Source organism: Carica papaya, chromosome 4 (assembly GCF_054855325.1).
Source record: "Carica papaya isolate Zhongbai chromosome 4, ASM5485532v1, whole genome shotgun sequence".
NCBI lineage: Eukaryota > Viridiplantae > Streptophyta > Magnoliopsida > Brassicales > Caricaceae > Carica > Carica papaya.
This window is the reverse complement of record NC_142312.1, coordinates 8,068,270-8,095,152: the sequence shown is the minus strand read 5'-3', so window position 1 is coordinate 8,095,152 and position 26,883 is coordinate 8,068,270. Positions and strand designations below refer to the sequence as shown.

General features: G+C 39.9%; 1 protein-coding gene across 1 annotated transcript; it reads right to left on the bottom strand.

Moving 5' to 3' along the window:
* Positions 1-433: 433 nt before the first annotated feature.
* Positions 434-2,977, bottom strand: LOC148266241 (uncharacterized). Its single transcript, XM_088217696.1, has 2 exons — positions 1,191-2,977; positions 434-750 (listed from the first exon to the last, which is right to left on the bottom strand). Exon 1 carries the CDS (start codon positions 2,452-2,454, stop codon positions 1,249-1,251), a length of 1,206 nt encoding a protein of 401 aa, XP_088073822.1. The 5' UTR covers positions 2,455-2,977; the 3' UTR covers positions 434-750; positions 1,191-1,248.
* Positions 2,978-26,883: the final 23,906 nt, after the last annotated feature.

Below are 26,883 nucleotides of genomic sequence, written 5' to 3'. Positions count from 1 at the left end.
ATATAACATGTCCTAGGAAGGCGGTTTGCTCGAGCCAAAATCCACACTTGCTCAACTTTGCATACAACTTCTTTTCCCTGAGTACCTGGAGGACTTGGGCAAGATGATGAACATGTTCTTCTCTACTCTTTGAGTAGACTAAGATATCATCGATGAACACGATGACAAATTTATCCAAAAACTCTCTGAAGATTCTGTTCATTAGATCCATAAAGATGGTCGGGGCGTTGGTTAGCCCAAACGGCATAACCAGGAACTCATAGTGTCCGTACCTGGTTCGGAATGCCGTCTTGGGGATGTCTTCTGCTCTCACTTTTACCTGATGGTAACCTGATCGTAGATCTATTTTAGAAAAGACCTGTGCACCCTGCAACTGATCAAAAAGGTCATCAATCCGGGGAAGAGGGTACTTGTTTTTAATTGTTACCTTGTTTATCATTCTATAATCAATACACAGCCTCAACGTTCCATCCCCTTTCTTTGCAAAAGTAACCCCGGCACCCCATGGGGAAATGCTGTGTCTAATGAAGCCACTGTTTTGTAGCTCAGTGATTTGTTTCCTTAGCTCCTCTATCTCGATGCGGCTCATTCGGTAAGGAGCTACCGAGATGGGTTGGGTTCCTGGCTGTAAGTCTATGGTGAACTCGACCTCTCTGTCCCCTGGTAGACCGGGCAGTTCATCCGGGAATACGTCTGGAAAGTCTCGGACTACTGGAATCTCTTGGATACAAACTTCCTTCTTGGGTTTACCTAGTTAGGGAAAATACAATATCAACGCACTGGGAATTAAGAAGAAAAGAATTTGTCATTAGGGAGAATCAGTACCGAATAATTTTATTAACTTGTAAATGGCTCCTCGTTGGGAGGATTAAATACAATCTTTTTATTAAAGCAGTCTATGGTGGCGTGATACGCCGCTAGCCAATCCATTCCTAGGATTACATCAAAATCCCCTGTGTCTAACCCTATCAGGTCTACCCTCAATTTCCTATCTGCTATCTCCACGGCACATGCCCTGTAGACAACCTCTCCTAGCAATGTCTCCCCCCCAGCGGTGGATACAAATAATAATGAATCAAGTCTATCAGGTGATACACAAATTTTGGAAGCAAGAACATGTGAAATAAAGGAATGTGATGCACCAGTATCAAACAAAATATGAGCAATGTGACCAGAGATAGTATACATACCATGTACCACGTCCGGGTCTGCGTCGGCATCCTTCTGGGTAAGGTTGTAAACTCTGCCCTAGATTGGAGGCCTCCCTTGATTCTGGTTCCTAGGGCACTCCCTCGCATAGTGCTGGGCACTGCCGCATATGCGACAGGTGTTGTTGAGGCGGTAGCAGGGTCGGTCCCCATGATCCCTGCCGCAGTACTGGCGGATCTTCCCACGTGCTGCCCCCATAGCCTGAGGAGGGCCCTGAACGGCAGGCCTGGGTCTCTTACTGGGTTGGACAGGCATGGTAGGCGCTGGCCTGCGGAGCGGGGCTGAAGGTCGGGAACTTCCCGCTAGCTGAGGGCGGGTGTCGAAGCTCCTTTCTATGATCTGCGCCTTTGCCAGGACTGCCGAATATGTCTCGAGCTCCATCACCAACAAGTGCTGTCTGATCGCCGGGCGGAGGCCCCACTGGAATTTCCTGGCCTTTCGGCCCTCATCCAACAATGTCTCCGGGGCATGTCGGCCCAGCTCCAGGAACTTACGGGCATACTCCGACACTGTCATATTACCCTGGACCAATTGAGCAAATTCCATTTCCTTTAAATGTTGGATGTGTTTAGGGAGATACTCCGCATGGAAAGCCGCTAGGAACTGCTCCCAAGTAACTGGTACAGGCAGGGTGGCCCGCTTGAGCTCCCACCAGCGTACCGCTTCCCCTACCAGCATGTAGGAGGCAATGGCAGCTCTCTGCTCAGGAATTACCCCCAAGGTCTTAAAGGCTCTCTCAGTCTCTGCCAGCCAGTATTGGGCCTCTTCGAAAGAGGATCCCCCTGAAAAAGTAGAAGGGTTCAGTCTCCTGTACCTCTCTATGAAGCCGGGGTCGATCAAGGAGGGAGTGGGGTCCCGAGGTAGAGGGACTGGGACCGGCTGAGGGTGAACTGGGGGACCCTGTGGTGGCGCCTGCTGATGTGGTGGGGGCACTGGAATGTGCTGTGGCGGCACCTGTTGGTACTGTGGCTGTGGTACCGGGTCGTACCGCGGCTGTGGTGCCGGGTGGTACTGTGGAGGAATAGGCTCCTGCCGGGGTGGCTCGGGATCAGCCTGCTGTAGCGGGGGCTCAACCTGCGCTAGCGGAGGAGGTCCGGGTAACTCCCTTCTCTCCTCTTGCCTTCGCTGGGCAGCTACGAGAGCTTCCACCATCTCATATAATCTGTCCAAATCCTCCCGAAGCGAATTATCTTGGGCCGCTCGGTTTAGTGGGGGCTTCCTCTCCTCATTTCTGTGTACCTGCATTTACAAGGAATGGTTGAGTAACGACCAATCGGTGAGTATTTCTTTAAAGGACTATAGTGTAAGGGATGGGTCCGAGGAAACGCGGCTCTGATACCAACTGTAACGGCCCCAGAAGTATTAAAATGAAATGAGTATTTAAATATATCAAATGCGGAAGCGAGATCAAAATTTCAGTTAACATCCCTTACACGAAAACCAAAAACGTACTTAAATTATAAAAGGTTAAACTAACTAAAAGAGAAACTCGAAAACAAAGCTATGAGCATGACTGCAGAGTCTCTAGGCATCCCCTTCGTCGTCCTCCTGCGGAACGGGCTCGGGAACCATGTCTTCCTGATCTGAAATGGTTAAATAAGGAGTGAGCTACACTAGCCCAGTAAGAACATCACGATATCTCACCGTCACGGAGGTAAAGGTGGGTAGAAAACACAAAAAGACCAATGGAGCATAATTTTCAACAAACTCGTTTATTAACATGAAAACCTTTACCATCCACTTACCTCGGTGGAATTTATGAAAACAATATAAGAAAAACAATAACATTTTCATAATCATGGAATAATATGAGCTGTAAAACATAACACTTATCATGCCTCTTGTAATTCAATCATTATACAACATATATTTTTTCTCATTTACCAGCCTACTAGTATCCGTGGGGGTCCATAGGGGTCCTGCTACCCGTTAACCTTTAACATTCACAATCAGTTTTTAGGGCCGTCCCCATACCCCGTCCGGTATGGGCACCAAAACCATAAACCTCAATACCCCATCCGGTATGAGGGTGAAACGGGCCGTCCCCATACCCCGTCCGGTATGGGCACCAAAACCATAAGATCTCCATACCCCGTCCGGCATGTGAGACCACAATCCCGGTAGGGTTCCCTACGGACCCGGTCCGTCCACCATCTCCCAGGATATCTAGTCAGGCTGACCCCCATAATACAATTATCAGTCTACACAATCTTTCATTTTCCTTTTCCTCAGTCAGCATCATCAATTCACATTTAAACAGGCAAATCGTAATTCATGCCAAACAGACAACATACAGTATCAGTTTTTCAGTCATTCAACCCATAATTAATAAAAACGTAGTATATGCGCACAAATCTGTAAAATGAACACATCAAACCTCATTTTGCATTTAAAGCTGTAAACAGGCCAAGTAACAGTAAATCACCAATCACACTAGACTCGGGCTCCATTAGCCACCTTAAGCAATTTCACACATTCGTTAATTTAAGAAATACCGTTTTATCATTTTGAACTTTAATACCGTGATAGGAAATAGGGTGAGGGGTCCTTACTCGTTTCGGGGTCCGAACACGGCTTCACAGTGCGCTTGCAGGCTGTTCCTAATTTTCCCTGAATTTTCTTCGGGGAACTGAAACGCACTACTGGTACCTGCACGTGTTCCAAAAAAAAACCCAAATTAGGCCCAGGGCCTCTTTCGACCCAAATCGCAACTCCGGCACGGCGGCTCCACCGTGCTCCGGCTACGGCGCCGCCGCTGGCGGCGGCGAGTCGCCTCGGGTTGGCTATTTTCGGCCATTTTTGGCCGAATTCGGCCACACTCGCATCGGTTCCTGTGAGAAAACAACCCTAGGGCCCTCGGGGGGCCAAAAAATCACGGAAAAACGGAGCTTACCGGTGGCGGCGCTCTCGGGTGCGGCGGCTCTCCGGCGAAGTTCGTGTTTTGGTGATTCGGCTCCCGTCAACCTGTAGAGAAAAGAATGGTGATCACGGTGATATAAAAATTGCATCAAACGGAGGCCGGGAAGGGCCTCGTCGGAGGCAAAAATCGAGAGGGGGCGCGGCGGCGCCGTTGGTCTTCGGCCGCGTATTCCGGCCGTTTGGCCGGGATTTCGGCTTTGATTTGGCCACAGGAGGAATCAGCGTGGAAAAATGAGTCGGGGGTATGAAATTTACCTCGATCGGCGGTCGAAAATTTCCCCGGTGCGGCGGCGGGTGGCGGCGGTCGGCCTCTGGTTCGTCGTCTCCGGCGAGCGGCAGGCGGCTAGGGTTTGTGGTCTGGTGTGGGGGTTCTATTTATAACCCCTTGCCTTTTGATCTCAGCCGTCCATTTCGTTTTAATCTGGGCCGTTTGTTTTTGATTGAATCTGGGCCGTCTGTGCGATCGAATCTGGGCCGTCCGATCGCGCGATTGATCTGGGCCGTCGGATTTCACCCACGCGGATCGCCAACGTGGCTACTTTTCGGAGTGACGTGGTCTTGCCACATGGCAGGCCCCGGTTGGCCGGGACTGCTGACCAGGCCTGCTGATGTGGCTGCTGACGTGGCCCTTCTTTTTTTTTTTCCTCCTCCTTTCCGGGTGCTACATAAAACTATTGTGAGTGACAAGGACGTTAAGTTCCTCAGCCACTTTTGAAGAGTGTTGTGGGGAAAGCTGGGAACCATGTTGTTGTTCTCCACTACCTATCACCCCCAAACTAATGGGCAAACCGAGGTGATAAATAGGACCCTAAGATCACTTCTAAGGGCTGTGGTAGGCCGCAACTTGAAGACCTAGGAAGACTGTCTGCCTATGATCGAGTTTTCCTACAACCAAAGTATTCATACTTCTACCAGAATGTCACCGTTTGAGGTAGTATACGATTTTAATCCTTTGACTCTATTGCATCTAACCCTTGTTCATGTGCAGGAAGTAAAAAGTACAAGCGGACAATAGCGCGCCGAACTCATTAAGGCCATACATGAGAAGACTCAGCAACATATACAAAAATAGAATGAAGCCTATGCCCGTAATGCTAACAAGGGATAGAAGTGCCTTTTTTTTTTCAACCAGGAGACTTGGTATGGGTTCACCTAAGGAAGGAAAGGTTCCCTATACAGCGGAAATCTAAGTTGGATCCTCGAGGAGACAGACTATTCCAAGTTCTGGAGTGTGTCAACGACAACACCTAAAAGATTGACCTACCAGGTGAGTATGAAGTGTTCTTTATTTTTAATGTGTTTGATCTATCGCCTTTTAATGTAGGTGAAGATTCGAGGAAGAATCTTTCTAAAGAAGCAGGGGATGAAGCGAAAGCCATCACGAAGGATATCTCGATAAAAGAAGAGAATGTGCAGGACTTTGAAGTCCTTGGCGAATTAGGCCCAATGGGGAAACAAGCCCAGTTGACCATAGGCCCGATTACTCAAAATCGGGCCTGCAAGCTTTAAGGAATTTTTAATTTACTCATCCAAGATTGGGTAAGCAACACGATCAATGACGAGGCACAAAGGGAGGACCAAAGCCCAACGCGAAGATGGAAGACACATGCAGCATGTGTAAACTACCTTTGGCACGTGAGTAACAAACATGGTGATCCACCCATGCAGGTGGATAACTCGCACGCATGAAGTAGCAAAAGAGTGTTCGGACAGAACAGCCTGCACGCACCACGCGCCGCATGCGCGGAAGGCCTAAGCAACATGCAAATAGCCCTCTGCATGTGCGCAAACCCAAGATCGCATGCCCCGCGTGCAACCCGTAGCTCGAGATTCCCACTTTACCGCCCATGCAGACAAGCCCGCGAACAAGCTCGCAGATGGCCCAAACGGCCCAAGCCCAGCCCGCAACTCTCGCGGACCTTCTTCTATGTAACTCGTGCGGATTGGCTGGCCCAGCCCATCTAGGTAGCCTAAACTAGCCAGCCCCATTTTTCTTTTTTTTGAATTATTGAATATTTATTTTATTATTTTAAAATCTTTTAAAAAGGTTTGGGACCCACTTTTCTAAATACTCTTGTTTCAAAATTAATTTCCACGTGTTTAAAATGGATTTTACATGGGATAAATATGAGTTTATTTTAATTATAACTCTATCCCTTAGGATTATTTAATTAATTTATTTGAGATAGAATAACTATTTTTATTATGTATTTATCCTATATTAAGATAGAACTTTATCTAGGTTATTATTTTATTAATTATCTCTAGATTTCGTATTCATCCAGATTGTTCGGAAAAGACTATTAATAGACCTTTGTCCTAGGATATAAACACACCCTTGGAGAATAAATTTGAGAGAATTCTTAGGAGTTTTGACTTTTATTCTTTTTAGTATTTTTACTAAAATTAGCTTGTTCAATTTATTCAGGAAGCAGGAGCCTTTATAAGTCTTGTTGAGCCAATGAGTGAGGATCAACTTATCGGTAAGTCAATGATATTTTTTTTTTCTTGTTTTATTTTTTTAGTCTTTGTTTTTACTTTCCTTTTAGGATTGTAGATTCAATTAGCGGGAGGGGTTTAATTCTTGGTGGTTATTGTTTTAGTATTGCATATGTTGAGTGGGTTTTAGAAGTAGATTCGATTCTCCCCATACCCTCCCGCATTATATTATATTAAGCTAGCCTATCTACTTATTTTTTTTCCAATAGAGTAGTATTGGAGCTTGGTTCTTTGTCTTCTTGATTCTAAAATTCTAGAGAGATGTCTAGCAATAATCTATTTTCTTTCCAATTTTCTCATCTTATAAAAGAAAATTATGAGAGTTAATGTTTTCGCATGAAGGCCATACTTGGTTCCAAGATGTGTGGGATATCATAGACAAAGGTTTTACTCCATCTGAAGATGCAGCATTCTTGACTCAAAATGAGAGGGATGCTTTGACAAAAACAAGGAAGAAGAATCAACAAGTCCTTGCTCTCATCCATCAAGGTTTAGATGAATCTATATTTTCGAAGGTGATTGATGCTACCAACACAAAACAAGTTTAGGAGATCTTGAAGAATTCCCTACAACGAGTTGATAAGGTGCGACTCCAAACTTTATGAGGTGAATTTGAAGCTTTACGAATGAAGGATGTTGAATCCATTTCAGATTTTTGCTTAAGAGTAAAGTTTACAGTGAGCCAAATGAGAAGATAGGGTGAGACAATGGAAGATATTCATGTAGTGCAGAAAATTCTTTGATCTTTACCACTAAAGTTTGATTACGTGGTGTGTGCCATTAAAGATTCAAAATATCTAGGCACTTTGACATTTAAGCAATTAGAGGGATCTTTACAAGCTCATGGAGATAAAATAAAGAGAAGGCATGAAGAGTCTTTGGAGCAAATTCTCATATCAAAGGTAGAATAATAGTGGAAGGCAAAGAGGACGAGAAAAAGGATATAGTCATGGTTGTGGTCAAGTATCTAGAAGAAATGAAACTTAAAATGATGCCAAAAATGAAGATAGAAGCCAACATGCTAGTAGAGGTCATGGAAGAGGAAGATGTTACTATAGAAATTCTAACAAGTCAAATGTTAAATGTTACAGCTGTCACAGATATGAGAATTATGCTCTAAAATGTCGTAACACTTCAAATGAAAAGGAAGAACAAGCTAACTTTATCAACAATAAACAAGATGATGAGGAAATAACTTTGTTGCTAGCATGTAAAGATGGAGATAGTGATAACCATAGTTCATGGTACTTGGATAATGGAGCCAACAATCACATGTACGGCTACAAAGAAAAATTTGTGGAGCTTGATGAGAAGATAAATGACAATGTTTCTTTTGGAGACTTCTCAAAAGTCCAAATTCAACGGAGAGATATAGTTCTAATTTTTTCAAAAAATAGTGGGTATGTTTTTATTACCGATGTTTATTATGTGCCAAAGTTAAAAAGTAATATTTTGAGTTTCGACCAGCTTCTTGAAAAGGGATTGAAATCCACATAAAAGGTTGTTATCTTTGACTTAGAGATCAAAGTGTTAATTTGATTACTAAGGTGCATATGTAAAAAAATAGAATGTTTATCTTAAATCTAAAAACTATTGAAGCAAAATACTTGAAGGCTAGTGTGGAAGATGAAACATGGTGTTGGCATATGAGATTTAGCCATTTAAACTTTGGTGCACTCAAGGCAATGGGAGAATAAAAGATGGTGAAAAGGATGCCTTTGATCAAACATCCTAATCAATTGTATGAAGCATACCTACTTAGTAAGCACTCAAGAAGGAGTTTTATGAAAAAAGCTACTACAAGAACAACTAAGCAACTTCAACTTGTGTATGCTAATGTGCATGGACCAATCAATCCACCTTCATTTTGTAAAAATAAATACTTTTTTACTATTTATTGATGATTTTAATAGGAAGAATTAGGTGTACTTTTTAAAGCAAAAATCAGATGCTTTTGCCACTTTTAAAACTTTCAAAGCTCCTGTAGAGAAAGATTGTGGATGCAAGATAAAATCTTTAAGAACTAATAGAGGAGGTGAATTCATTTCTAAAGAATTTCATCACTTTTGTGAATTTAATGGAATTTGTTGTCCTTTAACATTTTCAAGATCACCACAACAAAATGGAGTTGCAAAGAGAAAGAATAGAACTATCCTTAATATGACTAGAAGCATATTGAAAGCTAAAAACATGCTCAAGGAATTTTGGGCCGAAGCAATTTCTTGTGCGATATATTTATCAACCAGATCTCTAATGTCAAGTGTGAAAGACAAGACTCTCCAAGAAGTATGAGGAGTGAAGCCTAGTGTCAACCATTTGCGAGTTTTTGGAAGTATTGGATATGTTCATGTTCCGCAACAAGAGAGATTCAAGCTTGACAATTAAAGTGTCAAACCTATTTTCATTAGTTATGATGCAAATTCAAAAGGCTACAAATTGTACAATCCAAGCAATGACAAAATTGTGGTGAGTAGAGATGTTGAATTTGATGAAAAGGCAGCTTGAAATTGGGAGAAACAAGAAGAAAATGTTAATGATTTCTTTCTATATTTTGAAGAAGAAGTCCGAGAGACCATGGTGCCTATGCAAGAGATAACTCTACCCCTTTCTTTGACTCATGTTGCATCACCTATTTCTCAAGGAAGCTTAAGTTAAAGGGTAAGAAAGATGAAGAGCATTCATGACCTCTATGATGAAACTGAGGAGATTACTAACTTTGATATAAATAATTTGTTTTGTCTTTTCTTTGATAGTGAACCAATGAATTTTGATGAAACCATGAAAGATACGCGATAGAGACATGCCATGGAGGAGGAAATCAAATCTATAGAAAAGAACAATACATGGGAGCTATCAAATCTTCCTGAAGGACATAAAGCTATTGGCATCAAATGGGTCTACAAGGCAAAGAAGGATTTTTAAGGAAAGATGAAAAGGTACAAGGCAAGACTTGTAGCTAAAGGATACAAGTAGAAGCATGGAGTTGATTATGTGAGGCTTTTGCACCAATTGCACGCATGGAAACTGTTCGTTTGTTATTAGCTATTTCAGCTCAAATGAAGTGGAAAATTTTTCAAGTTGATGTGAAGTTAGCATTTCTCAATGGCTATCTTAACAAGGAGATTTATGTAGAGAAACCATTGAATAAAGCTTTATATGAGCTAAAACAAGCGTCAAGAGCATGGAATAGCTTTATACACAAGTATTTTGAAGATAATGGGTTTATTCACTGTCTTCATGAATATGTTCTTTATGTGAAATATCATGCTAATGGTGATATTGTACTTGTGTGTTTATGTGTGGATGATCTCATCTTCACTGAGAACGACCCAAAATTGTTTGAAGAATTCAAGAAAACCATGTTACTTGAATTTGAGATAACTAATGTTGGACTCATATCTTACTATTTGGGCTTTAAGGTAAAGCAAATGGAAGATGGTATTTTTATTTCTCAAGAAGGATATGCAAAAGAAGTCTTAAGAAATTTAAAATGTTTAATTGCAATCCTGTGAATACGTTTATGGAATGTGGAGTCAAGTTATCAAAGATTGATAATGGAGAAAAGGTTGATCCCACTCTCTTTAAAACTCTTATGGGAAGTTTGAAATACTTGACTTTTATAAGGCTCGATATTTTTTTTTATGTGGTTGAACTAATAAGTCGTTTTATGGAAGCTCCTACCACCTCCCACATGAATGCTACTAAAAGAATTCTATGATACCTTAAAAGTACTATTGATTTTGGGTTATTTTACTCACTATCTAATGATTTCAAGCTTATGAAATTTTGTGATAGTCATTTTACTGGAGAGTTGATGATAGAAAAAGTACAACTGGCTTTGTATTTTTATGGGTGACTGTACAATTACATAGAGTTCTGAGAAGCAAGCCATCATTACATTGTCAACTTGTGAACTTGAATATGTGGTGGTAACTTCTTGCACTTGTCATGCCATATGGCTTAAAAGATTATTTAAGGAACTTTATTTGACACAAGAGGAAGCTATTGAAATTTTAATTGACAACAAGTCCGCGCAAGCATTAGCAAAAAATCTGGTGTTTCATGAACGAAGCAAGCACATAGATACAAGGTATCATTTCATTAGAGATTGTATTGCTAAAAAGGAAGTTGAGCTCAAGTATGTGAAGAGTTAAGATAAAGTTACGGATATTTTTACCAAACCACTCAACTTTGAATTTTTTCAAAAACTACGTGTTAATCTTGGAGTAAAAAGGAAAATTTCCAATTAAGGGGGAGTGTTTGAAATAATAATTTGCAAAGGAGACTCTTTGTCTTCTAAGAAGTTAAAATAATAATTAAAGAGACTTCATTAAGGAGTTAAGAGTATAAATGTGTTCTTTTGATTTTTATAGATTATAGTTCATGAATTAGAATTCAATATAAGTCTTTTGAGTTTCCTAGGTGATTATGATTCATAATTATCATTCATGTATTTAGAATTTTAAGAGTTGTATTAGTACCTATCAATACTCATGTACTTGAAAGCTTTTAGCATCAACCAAAAATCAAAGCTTGAGTTTCTCAACTAGTCTCTCTTACTTCTTCCTCTCACATTTCAACAAAGTATTATATTCAGCTAGCCTATCTCTTCATTTTTTCCAACAAATATTTACTCTGCTGTGGCAAATGTCATTCAATAGTTCATCCTAGTTGCCTAGAAATGGAGGTGAGAAGTTTTCTTTCTTCTTTTTTCTCTTTTTTTACTTGGTTAATTTTATTTTTAGAGTGTTGTTATTTATAATTGAGAATTTTTGAGCACAAAAACTTCCTCAAGGAGATTGGACTTATCCTTACTGTTTGTGCAAATCTTGTGGTGGTAGTGACGGTGGTTTAAAAAGATGTATTCACTGTCAGAAGAAATATATGGATCTTTTCTCTATCAGGTTTCTTACGTTTAGAATTGAATCTATTATTGAATAAAGAAGAAGAAAATTAGAACCATTATAACATAATCTTTGCTCGTTATATATGTAATTCATTTGGCATGTTGCCTTGAACGTCAGACTTCAATCTCAAGCATCCAAGATTTCAATTTTGTGGCAATGCCTGCAAAAGGGTAAAACTCAATTCTTTCTTTCATACATTTAATTACCAATTTACTATCCACTTCATGTATGCATAACTTCTTTTAAACTCAAAAAGCTAGAAGCATAGCTTAATTAGGAAAAAAGGCTTCATTCTCTCAAGGTGGACTAATAGTCTATGTTTTCCAACCTCATGCAAAGAAAAATGCACTCCATCAATGAGGTTGCAGCAAAGGACTCAATTAAAAGCAGTAACTATGACAAACTTGATAAGTTTAGCAGATTGATTACATTGAGACCCCTGGCTACCCTTTCAACTTTTTTGAGTGATTAACTTGATAAGTCAACTCACAACCTGGATGTTGTGAACATCTTTTTGAATGATTGACTGGATAATATGAGTTTTCTAGATGTTGTGATGATTTTTACGGACTTGCAAGTACTAGTTGGAGATAAAATTGAGCTAGGTGATGGCTTTTCTTTCTCTCTACTTCGTTGGATGGAAATAAATGATAATCTTCGTGGATACCAAAGAGTTGAATGTAACTCTAAAATGGCAGTAACTTTTGGAGTGATGGATGAATGCTTCATGACCTACATCGATCGCCATACTAGAACTAATATAGTGCAAAGTTATAGTTTGAAATATAAGTTGTAGTTAAAATAATTTGATGGCGAAAAGTTAAACAAAAAATAATAAATAGTCGGAACTTAGGGCCCACCAAGAATTCTTTTGTTTTCTATTTTTTACTCTTTAGCTATAATATCTGCATATGATGATAACGAATTTGTAGTTCGTTTTAGGAGACTTACTTTTGTTCTTGGGGACTAAGCTCCTTATATGTTCTCTTTTCTCCTTCTTCCTTTTCTTTCTTAGAGTTTTCTGTTATACTAGTTCCTAAACAATAAAATCATATATATCTATATGTAGTAACTTTTTGGCTTGTAATAATATTTATATTTTTATTTATTAAAAAATATCCTCATTATTTACTAAAAAATAAAATTAGTACCTTAAAATAGCTATAGTGTTATCCACCCATTTTTTTTTTAGATAAGGAATTATAAATTATATATTTAAATTTATAAAAAATAAATTGGTTCTAATTCAACTAAATCTTCTATTTAAATAGAACTTAAATATTGTATTTGAATTCAATTTAGATGAACACATTTTTCTCCATTCATATAAATGGTCAACAAGTCAAAGCAAAGGTCAATGGGATCCACACTTTGTACCTACCAGTTTTCAGTTTTAGTAATCATGATATTTATCCTACATGGTTTAAAGATTTCTTAATAAATTTTTTAGTCTTTTCTACAGTTATCTACTGTTATAAAAAATAAAAATTAGAATTAAGTAAAAATAAATTAATCCCCCATTTGGCGGGTATTAAGTAAAATTGAACTGTATTTTTAGGAAAAAATTTTACTAGCCTGAAAAAGTAAAAACAAAATTTATTTATTGAATTTCCTTTTTTATTTTGATTTTGTTCACACTTGGGGAATTATAATGCATTTTAGATTTTTTCCCTCTATACAAAAATTTAATTTGACACTATACTATGTATCAAGATAGTATTTACATAAATATATAAAAAAAATTTATTTTTTGGACAACATAATCTCTAATTTCGGAAGATAATCCTAATTATATATATTTTTAGATGGTAATTCTTTTATTAGTTTCTATGAGGTATTGCTGAGTTTTGGTTGAAACTAATTTTATTTACTGTTAACAATTAATTTTAACAGTGTAATCTCTTACGTCACACTTTCGAAATTAAAATATCAAAATATTCTCTACAAAATAAAATTCAGACTGTCAAATTTTTAAAATATATTCAATTATTAACTGAAGTAATATTTAGAAGTACATATATATATATGTACTATACTTTTATTTATTGGCAATAGTTAATTTTAGAATTAAAAAATCAGTATAATATTTTTAAAAAATAGTTAAAAGGTCTTTTAAAATTTTTAGCATATTCCATTAATTTAATTGTACAAGCATATAGTTTTAAGTAAAACTATATTTTTATGAAGTTATTATTACAATGTTTCTCATTAAATATTTTTTTAGGTCAAGACAAGGTAAAATTTTATATAAATAGGTCATATTATTGTCTATATGTTTCCAATTCAAGATAATTGTTCTTACATCATCTTGTACCTGTAAAATAAATTTATATTAACTTATTTATTCATTTTTACATAGAGTATATGCTCAGTTTTATTTGATTTAATTTTTATTTAATTTTTACTTAACCGTTAGTAAAAAAAAATTAAATAATATTTTATTACATTTACTACCACTTTATAAGTTGAACACTTTACCATTCTAATTTTACTAAAATATTCACTATTTTGTCTCCTTCTCTTTTTCTCTTGATTTTCTCTGTGTACGAGAAATCCTCTACTTTCAGAGTTTGATCTCTATAAAGTCTCATGTTTCTAGTTTACCAAACACCCACTTCTCTATAAACTCATTTCGTCACAAACCGATTCGATATAATCTGTAAAGCAGTTTTTGTATTTTGTGTACACTAATTTTTTATTAATACTGGAACACGATTTCGATAGATTTTTCTAGTTTTGATTCTCTTTTATATACAATACTTTAATTACCAACATACATTTTTATTTATGAATCTATCATAAGATTTTTTTTTTATTTTCTCAATAATTATTAGGTTACAAGTATAAAATAAGAACTTATTTATAATTTTTAATAATTGACTGATGATATCATAATAACATCACATGTAAAATGAAAACTTTGACTAAAGTAATTTTCCAAACAATTGAAGGTACTTTGTTTTCTCTTATCATGAAAATTTTTCTATTCTAATCAATAAAAAAAGATTCCTTCAATTTGATTTTAGATATTTGTGGGTGTGGATATGTTGATCTGATGGCTATAGCTTTTGTATATTTTATTTTATCAAATTTGAAGTAACTTATTGAGATTTTGTATTTTCTCTCCCTCTTTTCAAGCATGGAATATTTAATATAGGGAACTTTTGTCTATTTGTGGATTTATAATACATCTATATGCGAGTGTATGTATATTCCCATATGTTATTATTATTTTTAAATTTGATTAATAATTATTTTTATTTTTATGTCAGGAATTTTCTATAGGTAGCGAAGATTTTCAAGTTGTTAAATAATATATATTTTTATTTGATGGCACAAGCGCCGCCATTAACACATTTGTGCTCCTCTACAAAAGTCTTCTAAAAAAAGACATACTTTATTATTATTATTGCAAAGGCCCGGAATTTAAATGAAAATAAATTCATAAATTAAATACGGAAGCGATTAATAGAGTCAGAATTTATATTTCTTACACAATAATTTAAAATGTCCAATAGGGCTGTGAGAATGTCCATTCTAAAAGACAAACGGAAATTAAAGTAATAAAATAAAAACGAATAACTAAGTATCCTAGCACAACCTTCGCTAGCATTTGAGGGAGTTTGGGGAGTGAACTACTAACAACCCTCTTGTTGATCGAGATATAGATATTGGTTCTCTTGATTTGAAATAGTTAATGAAAAGGTGAGCTACATTAGCCAGTAACAATATTACACTAATCACATATACGAAAAACTGAAATTGGTAAAAATTAGAAAAACAACTAATGGAGCCTTTGCTTTATTTAAATACTTTTAAAATTGAAGACGTTTATTTAATAATTACCATAACGCTTTTTTCAAAGACAACCTATGAAAGCTCATATTCATACACTTTTTTTTTTTCACATATAAGAGAACAAAAGACGATAATTTTCATTTCTTACCTGCTTACTGGTACCTTTGGGGGTCCATAGTGGTGTCCCCCCTACCCGTGAACCCAATATCCAATTTAAACAATTAACCAACCATCCCCATATCTCGTTCAGTAATGGATGCCAAACATTCCATTGCCTCGATACCCCGTCCGATATGAGGATGAACCATATCTCCCAAACCTTTATGGTAAGGGACTTCCCAGCTCCGTTCGATTGAGGTAACATTCATGATAGGATTCCCTATGTACTGGGCCCATCCGCCCTTTTTCGAGTATCCAATAAGTCTTTCACATACAGATTTCCATCAACAACACAACCAACCATGCAATACCAATATCTTGTTGTATATTCACATATCAATAAAACGACATTTAAGTAAACAACACGATTTCATACCTCAACAATTAAGAAACGTAATTGGAGCCTTTATTTCAAATTAATGAATCAGTTAAAGATCACGATCAGACAACCAATAAATAAGAAAAATAATTTAAAAATAATAATTTTAATCATACGGTAGATCAATCAAGCAAATAGAATATTACAGGAAAATAAATAAAAAATCAAGATATTTGTGAACTAACTTGTTCCAGCTCCATTAGTAACCTATAATTATTTTTATGGTTTTTTAATTTTTTATAAAAATACGAAATTATACATTGTTAAGCCTCAATTTACCATAACGAGGAATATGGTGAGGGATCCTTACCCGGATTGATGTTTCGTGACATCACACTGTCGCCTCCTAACGGGTACCGAATTTCTTGAATTTTTCTCCAGAATAAAAAACACTCGTCACGTACCTAAAAATACTCCAAAAATCTAATATTTGTGCCCAAAATCTTTTCCGACCAATTTTGGAGTTCCGGCACGACGGCACCGCCGTGCTCCAGCGCCGGCTCTACTGCTACGGTGGCACCGCCGTACTCCAGCACCGGCTCTACTACTACGGTGTTATCGCTGTGCTTCAGCCACGAGGGTGATTTGCTTCAGCCTACTTGATTTTAGCTAGTTTTGGCCGTATCCCTGCAGAAAAATACGTTAGGAGCCTCTGTTGGTAGGAAAATCATAAAACCCGAACTTACCGAGGAGGAGAACCTTCGAGTGCGGTGGCTCTGCCGGTCCTCCTTCGCGACTGAGGTTCTTTCTTTGCCTAACTTGCACAGGAAAGGACGGTGAACACAATGATCGAAAAATAACGTGAGACGGGAATTAGGAAGGGGCTAATTGGTGGAATTTTGAGGTTTTGACTGTAGCGGCTCCATTGGATATTGCCCACATTTTCCGGCTCACTCGCTATCCCTCTCACTCCGATTTGGTCAAAAGGGTGCTCGAAATCAAATTCTGAGCAGGTAAGAAAAAGTTTTACCTTTTTTGACGGTCGGCAGTTGCTCTGGTGGCGTGGTGGTCGGCTGTCGGCCTCCTTCTCCAGCATCTTGTTCTTCTTCTCTGGCAAGGGTTGGCGGTTAGGGTTCGAGTTCCCGTATGATGCGAAGTATTTATACCTATCTCTTGTTAATATAGACCATCCATCACGATCAATATCGTCTGTCCGATTGCGCCTAAGGAAGAAACGAATCTAGATTATCCATTGCGATTTGATCTCAACCGTTTGATCCCGCCTAAGGACGAAACGAATCCGAGCTGTCCACGCGCGTGGGATCAATCCTACGCCGTCCGATCGCGGGGCATTTGGATTGCTCGCGTGGCACCGACATCAGCGTGCCTTGCCACGCGACATGCTCTTTTTCATTGGGGCTGCTGACTGGACGGTCGTACATGGCCAAATTTTTTCTACTTGTAATTTGACCCCTGTTTCCAATTTTTTTTTAAACAACACCCCCGAGCCTAAATGTTTACCTATTTTTTCCAAAATTATTTTCGATTACATCCATAACCTATTTTTTTTCAATAAATTCAAAAAAATTAAATTAAATTAATTTATAAATAAATTTTATTTATTTCTAAATTGTTAAAATTGATCCCGGACCAAATTCCAGCCTATTACAATTATTATTATTATTATTTAAAAGACTTCTTACCTTATTATTTATATAATGATTTATTTTAATAAAACATTTTCGGAAACTTTCTTTCAATTATCTAATGATTAGTTTATTATTTTTAAAATTATTCTTCTTTAATCTTTATTTGAAATCAAGGCTTATTTTGTTAGATTTTTTTTAACTTTTATTTTATTGTATTTAAGCTCTATTTTTAAAATAATTAAAATTTTATTTATAAAATTATTTAAAAAAATTACACATACTTTAACAATAATAAAATATACAACTCTTATAGATTAATAAATTTAACTTTTTAAATAACTTTGTAAAGGGTTTCTATAATTTTGTAGTTGAAATACACCGCAATGAATAAAACTTAAACTACTAGGTCTATTCTTGCCTCTTTTAAGATTTAAGTAATCGTATTCAAGATTTGCTCAAGAAAAATTACATAACTGAATCTCAATTATAATCAAGAATATAAAATCATTACGAAAATAAGAATGAAAAGAAATTAATCAGAATGGTTTTGATGAGAATGGTCCCTTGATTTGTTTTTTTTTTTTCATTTAACAACGAAAGGTAGTTACTGCCCTGCAGGTGATTTACATTTTTATCTCTGCAACTCTCAGTTTTAGACAGGATCCTATTTACCAAAAATAGTTCTCAAAAGCTTCTTCAAGTATGAAAACAATGTGAAACATGAACTATGGTTTGAGGGACCGGACAACATCAGAGCTCCTAATTACAATCATTGGCCATTCTCTCGATGATGACGAGGAGGAAACTGAATACAACAGTGATTTTGATCCTGACTATAATAGCAGTAGACTAAGGAGATGATAGCCAAGCAATGGAGTCAAAATAGCTGATATGGAAGTTGAGAATTCTGATTAGCCTGTAGCAAGAAGGGTAGGTGGAATGAGTCACCATAGGCCTATAAGGCAAAAGTGTTCTCTAAAGTCATGTGGTGCAGGCCCATCAAACAACAACATGAACATCGAGCTTACAAGAAAAGGAACAATTCTATCATGGATGATAGAGATGAAATTTATTGAAGAGGATTCCATTGTCAGGTACATGAATGGAACGTGTAATGAGAAATGCATGGGGAGTAAGATAAAGAGGGAAATTATCCTTTGTAATTGCTGCAGTGAGCTTGTTCTAGTGTGGAAGTTCGAAGTTCATGTGGGAGGTGAAAGCAAGATGCCTTACTGTAACATTTACTTATTAGGAACACTTTTTTCTGTCTGGTCTTTACATAGTCAAGCCTGGAATAAAGACAAAGAGTTGATTCCTCACGAATTAAACCTCAACCGTAGGCCTCAGATGCACATGGTGATATGTGTTTCATTTGTGTTGATGGAGGATCTTTAATCTACTGTGGCAAGTGAGAGAAGAATTGAACTCATACCTGTTGAGTTGTTTGCAATCTCCTATATAACCTTACTCGAATATCAGATGTTAACTTTAAACTGGTTATGAATTAAAAAAGAACTTCTCTGATTGACTGCAAAATCAAGAGAGGCAGAACAATAAATAAGAAAATTCACTCAAGACTTTTATCAAATAGGTTATGGACAGAAAACAAAAATGCTGAAGAATTGATACATTTTGATTATTCTCAGCCAAAAAATTTATACACGTGCTGCAACCACAATCCCACTACTTTAGCAGCTAGATAAACACATCTTAAATATCTGACCCTTGTCAAAGGAATTAACTAACAATTAATTAGCTAGTAGATTTTATGCAATTAATAGCAGATATTATACCATTAATTAGCAAATTTATTATAATTGTGACAGTAGATTACATGCAATTAACCAACATATATGACATCATATTCTATATAATTAATTAACATATTTCATATAATTATGGCATAAAATTATGGAATTAATTAGCCAACAGATTTTATATCTAATTTTATGACTTGTATAGATTTAATAGGTCTAATTAGAATATATTTGTTTAGCTAATTTAAGAGCTAAAAATTAGCTTGTATATTTGTATATATAATGAAAATTCTTCTCCATGGAGAACACACACAAATTTTTCTTCTTAAAATCTCTTAAATTGTCATGGTTTCAGAACATAGATTCTAAATTCTCAAATTTTATTTCTTATTTGAAGTCTCAGTATTGTTCTTGTTCTTAGTATAGTCCCTTATTATTGTTTGTTCTTGATCAAGTTCTTTTAATATCATTTTCACATACAAGTATGAGTCCATCTTGATTCATTTCAATGGTAAAAACTATTCAGTTTGGGCATTTCACTTCAGCTATTTTTTCAAAAGAAAGGGTTTATAGGGCCATATTAATGGCAGCAAACCTGCATCAGACAAAGATAAAGAAAAGGATGAGCATCCCAAGTGGGAGGTTAAAGATATTCAAATCATGGCATGGATTCTAGAATCTGTTGACTCGAATATCATCTTGAACCTCCGATACTTCAAGACTGCAGTTGAGATATGGACTTATTTAAAGAAACTTTATAGCTAGCACAACACTGCTGGAAGATTTCATTTTGAACATGAATTAGCTACTCTTCAAAAGAGCAGTCTCTCTATCTCTGATTTTTATTCTATCTTTATGAATCTTTAAGCTGAATATACTGATATAGTATATGTTGCCTTACCTCCTGAAGGTCTTATCTTTATTCAATATTTTCATGAAACTACTAAAAGTGATCAATATCTTATGAAATTTAGATATGAATTTGAAGGCACCAAGTCTAATCTTATGAATCAGGAACCTATCTCGTCATTGGATGTATGCCTTAATGCTTTGTTTTGTGAGGACCAATGAATTCTCGCTCAAACCACCATGGAATAACAAAGATCTACCTCTGTTCCTATGGCTTATGCAGTACAAGGTAAGTCAAAAGATAGAGACTTGAGCATAATTTTGTAGCACCCGGAAAGGAAGGGAAAAAAAAAAAAAAAGCCACGTCAGCAGCCACGTCAGCAGGCCCGGTCAGTAGTTCCGGCCAACCAGGACCTGCCACGTGGCAATACCACGTCGTTCCAAAAAAGGGCCACGTTGGCGATCCGCGTGGGCGCGATCGGACGGCCCAGATCAAGCGGGCGATCGGACGGCCCAGATTTAATCGCACGGACGGCCCAGATTTAATCAAAAACGGACGACCCAGATTAAAACAAAATGGACGGCTGAGATCAAAGGGCAAGGGGTTATAAATAGAACCCCCACACCAGACCACAAACCCTAGCCGCCTGCCGCTCGCCGGAGAAGACGAACCAGAAGCCGGCCGCCGCCACCCGCCGCCGCACCGGAGGAACTTCCGACCGCCGATCGAGGTAAATTTCGTACCCCCGACTCGTTTTTCCACGCTGATTCCTCCTGTGGCCAAATCGGAGCCAAAATCCCGGCCAAACGGCCGGAGCCCAGCGGCGCCGCCGCGCCCCTTCTCGGTTTTTACCTCCGATGAGGCCCTTCCCGGCCTCCGTTTGATGCAATCTTTATATCACCGTGATCACCATTCTTTTCTCTACAGGTTGACCGGAGCCGAATCACCAAAACACAAACCTCGCCGGAGAGCCGCCGCACCCGAGAGCGCCGCCGCCGGTAAGCTCCGTTTTTCTGTGATTTTTTGGCCCCCCGAGGGCCCTAGGGTTGTTTTCTCACAGGAACCGATGCGAGTGTGGCCGAATTAGGCCGAAAACGGCCGAAAACAGCAAACCCGAGGCGACTCGCCGCCGCCAGCGGCGGTGCCGTCGCCGGAGCACGGCGGAGCCGCCGTGCCGGAGTTGCGATTTAGGCCGATTGAGGCCCTGGGCCTAATTTGGGATTTTTTTGGAACACATACAGGTACCAGTAGTGCGTTTCAGTTCCCCGGAAAAAATTCAGGGAAAATTAGGGACAGCCTGTAGGCGTACTGTGAAGCCGTGTTCGGACCCCGAAACGAGTAAGGACCCCTCACCCTATTTCCTATCACGGTATTAAAGTTCAAAATGATAAAACGGTATTTCTTGAATTAATGAATGTGTGAAATTGCTTAAGGTGGCTAATGGAGCCCGAGTCTAGTGTGATTGGTGATTTACTGTTATTTGGCCTGTTTACAGCTTCAAATGCAAAATGAGGTTTGATGTGTTCATTCTACAGATTTGTGTGCCTATACTACATTTTTATTAATTATGGGTTGAATGACTGAAAAACTGATACTGCATGTTGTCTGTTTGGCGTGAATTACGATTTGCTTGTTTAAATGTGAATTGATGATGCTAATTGAGGAAAAGGAAAATGAAAGATTGTGTAGACTGATAATTGTATTATGGGGGTCAGCCTGACTAGATATCCTGGGAGATGGTGGACGGACCGGGTCCGTAGGGAACCCTACCGGGATTGGGGTCTCACATGCCGGACGGGGTATGGAGATCTTATAGTTTTGGCGCCCATACCGGACGGGGTATGGGGACGGCCCGTTTCACCCTCATACCGGACGGGGTATTGAGGTTTATGGTTTTGGTGCCCATACCGGACGGGGTATGGGGACGGCCCTGGGAACTGATTATGAGTGTTAAAGGTTAATGGGTAGCGGGACCCCTATGGACCCCCACGGATACTAGTAGGCTGGTAAATGAGAAAAAGATATGTTGTATAATGATTGAATTACAAGAGGCGTGATAAGTGTTATGTTTTACAGCTTATATTATTTCATGATTATGATAATGTTATTGTTTTTCTTATATTGTTTTCATAAATTCCACCGAGGTAAGTGGATGGTAAAGGTTTTTATGTTAATAAGCGAGTTTATTGTAAATTGTGCTCCATTGGTCTTTTTGTGTTTTCTACCCACCTTTACCTCCGTGACGGTGAGATATCGTGATGTTCTTACTGGGCTAGTGTAGCTCACTCCTTATTTAACCATTTCAGATTAGGAAGACATGGTTCCCGAGCCCGTTCCGCAGGAGGATGACGAAAGGGATGCCTAGAGACTCTGTAGTCATGCTCATAGCTTTGTTTTCGAGTTTCTCTTTTAGTTAGTTTAACCTTTTATAATTTAAGTACGTTTTTGGTTTTCGTGTAAGGGATGTTAACTGAAATTTTGATCTCGCTTCCGCATTTGATATATTTAAATACTCATTTCATTTTAATATTTTCGGGGCCGTTACAGTTGGTATCAGAGCCGCATTTCCTCGGACCCATCCCTTACACTAATGTGCCTTAGAGAAATACTCACCGATATATTGTTACTCAATCATTCCTTGTGAATGCAGGTACACAGGAATGAGGAGAGGAAGGCCCCCACTAAACCGAGCGGCCCCAGATAATTCAATTCGGGAGGATTTAGATAGACTATTCGAGATGGTGGAGGCTCTCGCAGCTGCCCAGCGAAGGCAAGAGGAGAAAAGGGAGTTACCGGGACCTCCTCCGCTAGCGCAGGTTGAGCCCCCGCTACAGCAGGCTGATCCCGAGCCACCCCGGCAGGAGCCTGTTCCTCCACGATACCACCCAGCACCACAGCCGCGGTACGATCCGGTACCACAGCCACAGTACCAACAGGTGCCGCCACAGCACATTCCAGTGCCCCCACCACATCAGCAGGCGCCACCACAGGGTCCCCCAGTTCACCCTCAGCCGGCCCCAGTCCCTCTACCTCGGGACCCCGCTCCCTCCTTGATCGACCCCGGCTTCATAGAGAGGTACAGGAGATTGAACCCTTCCACTTTTTCAGGGGGATCCTCTTTCGAAGAGGCCCAATACTGGCTGGCAGAGACTGAGAGAGCCTTTGAGACCTTGGGAGTAATTCCTGAGCAGAGGGCTACCATTGCCTCCTACATGCTGGTAGGGGAAGCGGTACGCTGGTGGGAGCTCAAGCGGGCCACCCTGCCTGTACCAGTTACTTGGGAGCAGTTCCTAGCGGCTTTCCATGCGGAGTATCTCCCTAAACACATCCAACATTTAAAGGAAATGGAATTTGCTCAATTGGTCCAGGGTAATATGACAGTGTCGGAGTATGCCCGCAAGTTCCTGAAGCTGGGCTGACATGCCCCGGAGACATTGTTGGATGAGGGCCGAAAGGCTAGGAAATTCCAGTGGGGCCTCCGCCCGGCGATCAGACAACACTTATTGGTGATGGAGCTCGAGACATATTCGGCAGTCCTGGCAAAGGCGCAGATCATAGAAAGGAGCTTCGACACCTGCCCGCAGCTAGCGGGAAGTTCTCGACCATCAGCCCCGCTCCGCAGGCCGGCGCCTACCATGCCTGTCCAACCCAGTAAGAGGCCCAGGCCTGCCGTTCAGGGCCCTCCTCAGGCTATGGGGACAGCACGTGGGAAGATCTGCCAGTACTGCGGCAGGGATCATGGGGACCGACCCTGCTACCGCCTCAACAACACCTGTCGCATATGCGGCAGTGCCCAGCACTACGCGAGGGAGTGCCCTAGGAACCAGAATCAAGGGAGGCCTCCAATCCAGGGCAGAGTTTACAACCTTACCCAGAAGGATGCCGACGCAGACCCGGACGTGGTACATGGTATGTATACTATCTCTGGCCACATTGCTCATATTTTGTTTGATACTGGTGCATCACATTCTTTTATTTCACATGTTCTTGCTTCCAAAATTTGTGTATCACCTGATAAACTTGATTCATTATTGTTTGTATCTACCGCTGGGGGGGAGACATTGCTAGGAGAGGTTGTCTACAGGGCATGTGCCGTGGAGATAGCAGATAGGAAATTGAGGGTAGACCTGATAGGGTTAGACACAGGGGATTTTGATGTAATCCTAGGAATGGATTGGCTAGCGGCGTATCACGCCACCATAGACTGCTTTAATAAAAAGATTGTATTTAATCCTCCCAACGAGGAGCCATTTACAAGTTAATAAAATTATTCGGTACTGATTCTTTTCCCTAATGACAAATTCTTTTCTTCTTAATTCCAAGTGCCTTAATATTATATTTTCCCTAACTAGGTAAACCCAAGAAGGAAGTTTGTATCTAAGAGATTCCAGTAGTTCGAGACTTTTCAGACGTATTTCCGGATGAACTGCCCGGTCTACCAGGGGACAGAGAGGTCGAGTTCACCATAGACTTACAGCCAGGAACCCAACCCATCTCGGTAGCTCCTTACCGAATGAGCCGCATCGAGATGGAGGAGCTAAGGAAACAAATCACTGAGCTACAAAACAGTGGCTTCATTAGACACAGCATTTCCCCATGGGGTGCCGGGGTTACTTTTGCAAAGAAAGGGGATGGAACGTTGAGGCTGTGTATTGATTATAGAAGGATAAACAAGGTAACAATTAAAAACAAGTACCCTCTTCCCCGGATTGATGACCTTTTCGATCAGTTGCAGGGTGCACAGGTCTTTTCTAAAATAGATCTACGATCAGGCTACCATCAGGTAAAAGTGAGAGCAGAAGACATCCCCAAGACGACATTCCGAACCAGGTACGGACACTATGAGTTCCTGGTTATGCCGTTTGGGCTAACCAACGCCCCGGCCATCTTTATGGATCTAATGAACAGAATCTTCAGAGAGTTTTTGGATAAATTTGTCATCGTGTTCATCGATGATATCTTAGTCTACTCAAAAAGTAGAGAAGAACATGCTCATCATCTTGCCCAAGTCCTCCAGGTACTCAGGAAAAAGAAGTTGTATGCAAAGTTGAGCAAGTGTGGATTTTGGCTCGAGCAAACCGCCTTCCTAGGACATGTTATATCGAAGGAAGGGGTGTCGGTGAACCCCGAAAAGGTTGAAGCGGTACTTGGTTGGGAAAGGCTGACAACAGTTAAGAAAATTCGCAGTTTCCTAGGGATGGCGGGTTATTACCGCCGGTTTGTCGAAGGGTTCTCCAGTCTAGCGGCCCCTCTAACCCGACTCACAAAGAAGAATGCAAAGTTTGATTGGAATAAGAACTGCGAAAGGAGTTTTTCAGAATTGAAGAAGCGACTGACTACTGCACCCGTGCTGGCTCTACCGAGTGGATCAGGAGGGTATACAGTTTATAGTGATGCCTCCTATCTGGGCCTGGGTTGTGTCCTGATGCAGCATGGAAAGGTTATAGCATATGGGTCTAAACAGCTAAAGAATCATGAGAAGAACTATCCTACCCATGACTTGGAGCTTGCCGCAATCATACACGCCTTGAAAATCTGGCGCCATTATTTGTATGGAGAGACCTTTCAGATCTACACCGATCATAAGAGCTTGAAGCACATCTTCACTCAGAAGGATCTCAACATGCGTCAGAGAAGATGGATGGAACTCCTCAAGGACTATGATTGTGACATCCTATACCATCCAGGTAAGGGCAACGTGGTAGCCGATGCCCTCAGCAGGAAGAGTGCAGGCACCCTAGCCCATCTGATGGTTTCAGAATGCAGGTCCATTGGGGCTACGCAGCAGGTTCGACTGCGAGATCTGAAGAGGGCCACATGTTTGAGCCACCTAGCAGTCCAACTCGAGTTAATCCAAAGAATAAAGGAAGCCCAGTCAATCGACCCCGCCCTAGTAACCCGCAAGAAGGATGCAGAACAGGGAGTGAACTCAGAATTTCAAATCTCTGCCGACGGATTGATTCGTTTCAAGGACAGAATGTGTGTCCCAGACGACAGTGAATTAAAAAGAGACATCATGACAGAGTCCCATAGTTCAAGGTTCGCCATGCATCCAGGAAGTACAAAAATGTACCAAACTATGCGACCTCGATTCTGGTGGAATGGGATGAAGAGAGATATAGCCGACTTTGTATCTAAGTGCTTGGTATGTCAGCAGGTCAAAGCAGAACATCAACGCCCAGGGGGGTTGCTTCAGCCTTTACTGATTCCAGAGTGGAAGTGGGAACACATCACCATGGACTTCGTATCGGGACTACCCAAGGCACGATCGGGACACGATGCCATATGGGCAATTGTTGACCGACTCATTAAGTCTTCCCACTTCCTGGCCATCAGAATGACTGATTCTTTGGACAAGTTGGCAAGAATGTATGTCCAGGAAATAGTCAGACTGCATGGAGTCCCAGTAACAGTGGTATCCGACAGGGATCCCAGATTCACTTCTCGGTTTTGGAATAGTTTCCAGCAAGCTATGGGAACAAAGCTGTCCCTTAGTACTGCCTTCCACCCCCAAACCGATGGACAATCAGAGAGGACAATCCGTACGCTGGAGGATATGCTCCGAGCTTGTGTCCTTGACTCCGGGAGCCATTGGGATGACCATCTACCCCTGATAGAGTTTGCCTACAACAACAGTTACCAAGCAAGCATCAGCATGGCCCCATACGAGGCGCTATACGGGCGTCCGTGCAGGTCACCGATTTGTTGGGAGGAAGTGGGCGATAGAAGATTGTTTGGCCCGGATTTGGTGGAAGAAACCACGTCCAAGATAGTTAAGATCAAGAAGAACATCCAGACAGCTCAGAGTAGGCAGAAG

What these genes read in the sequence shown, in the direction of transcription:
- LOC148266241 (XM_088217696.1), bottom strand. Translation starts at nt 2,454, where the DNA reads ATGCAGGTACACAGAAATGAGGAGAGGAAGCCCCCACTAAACCGAGCG.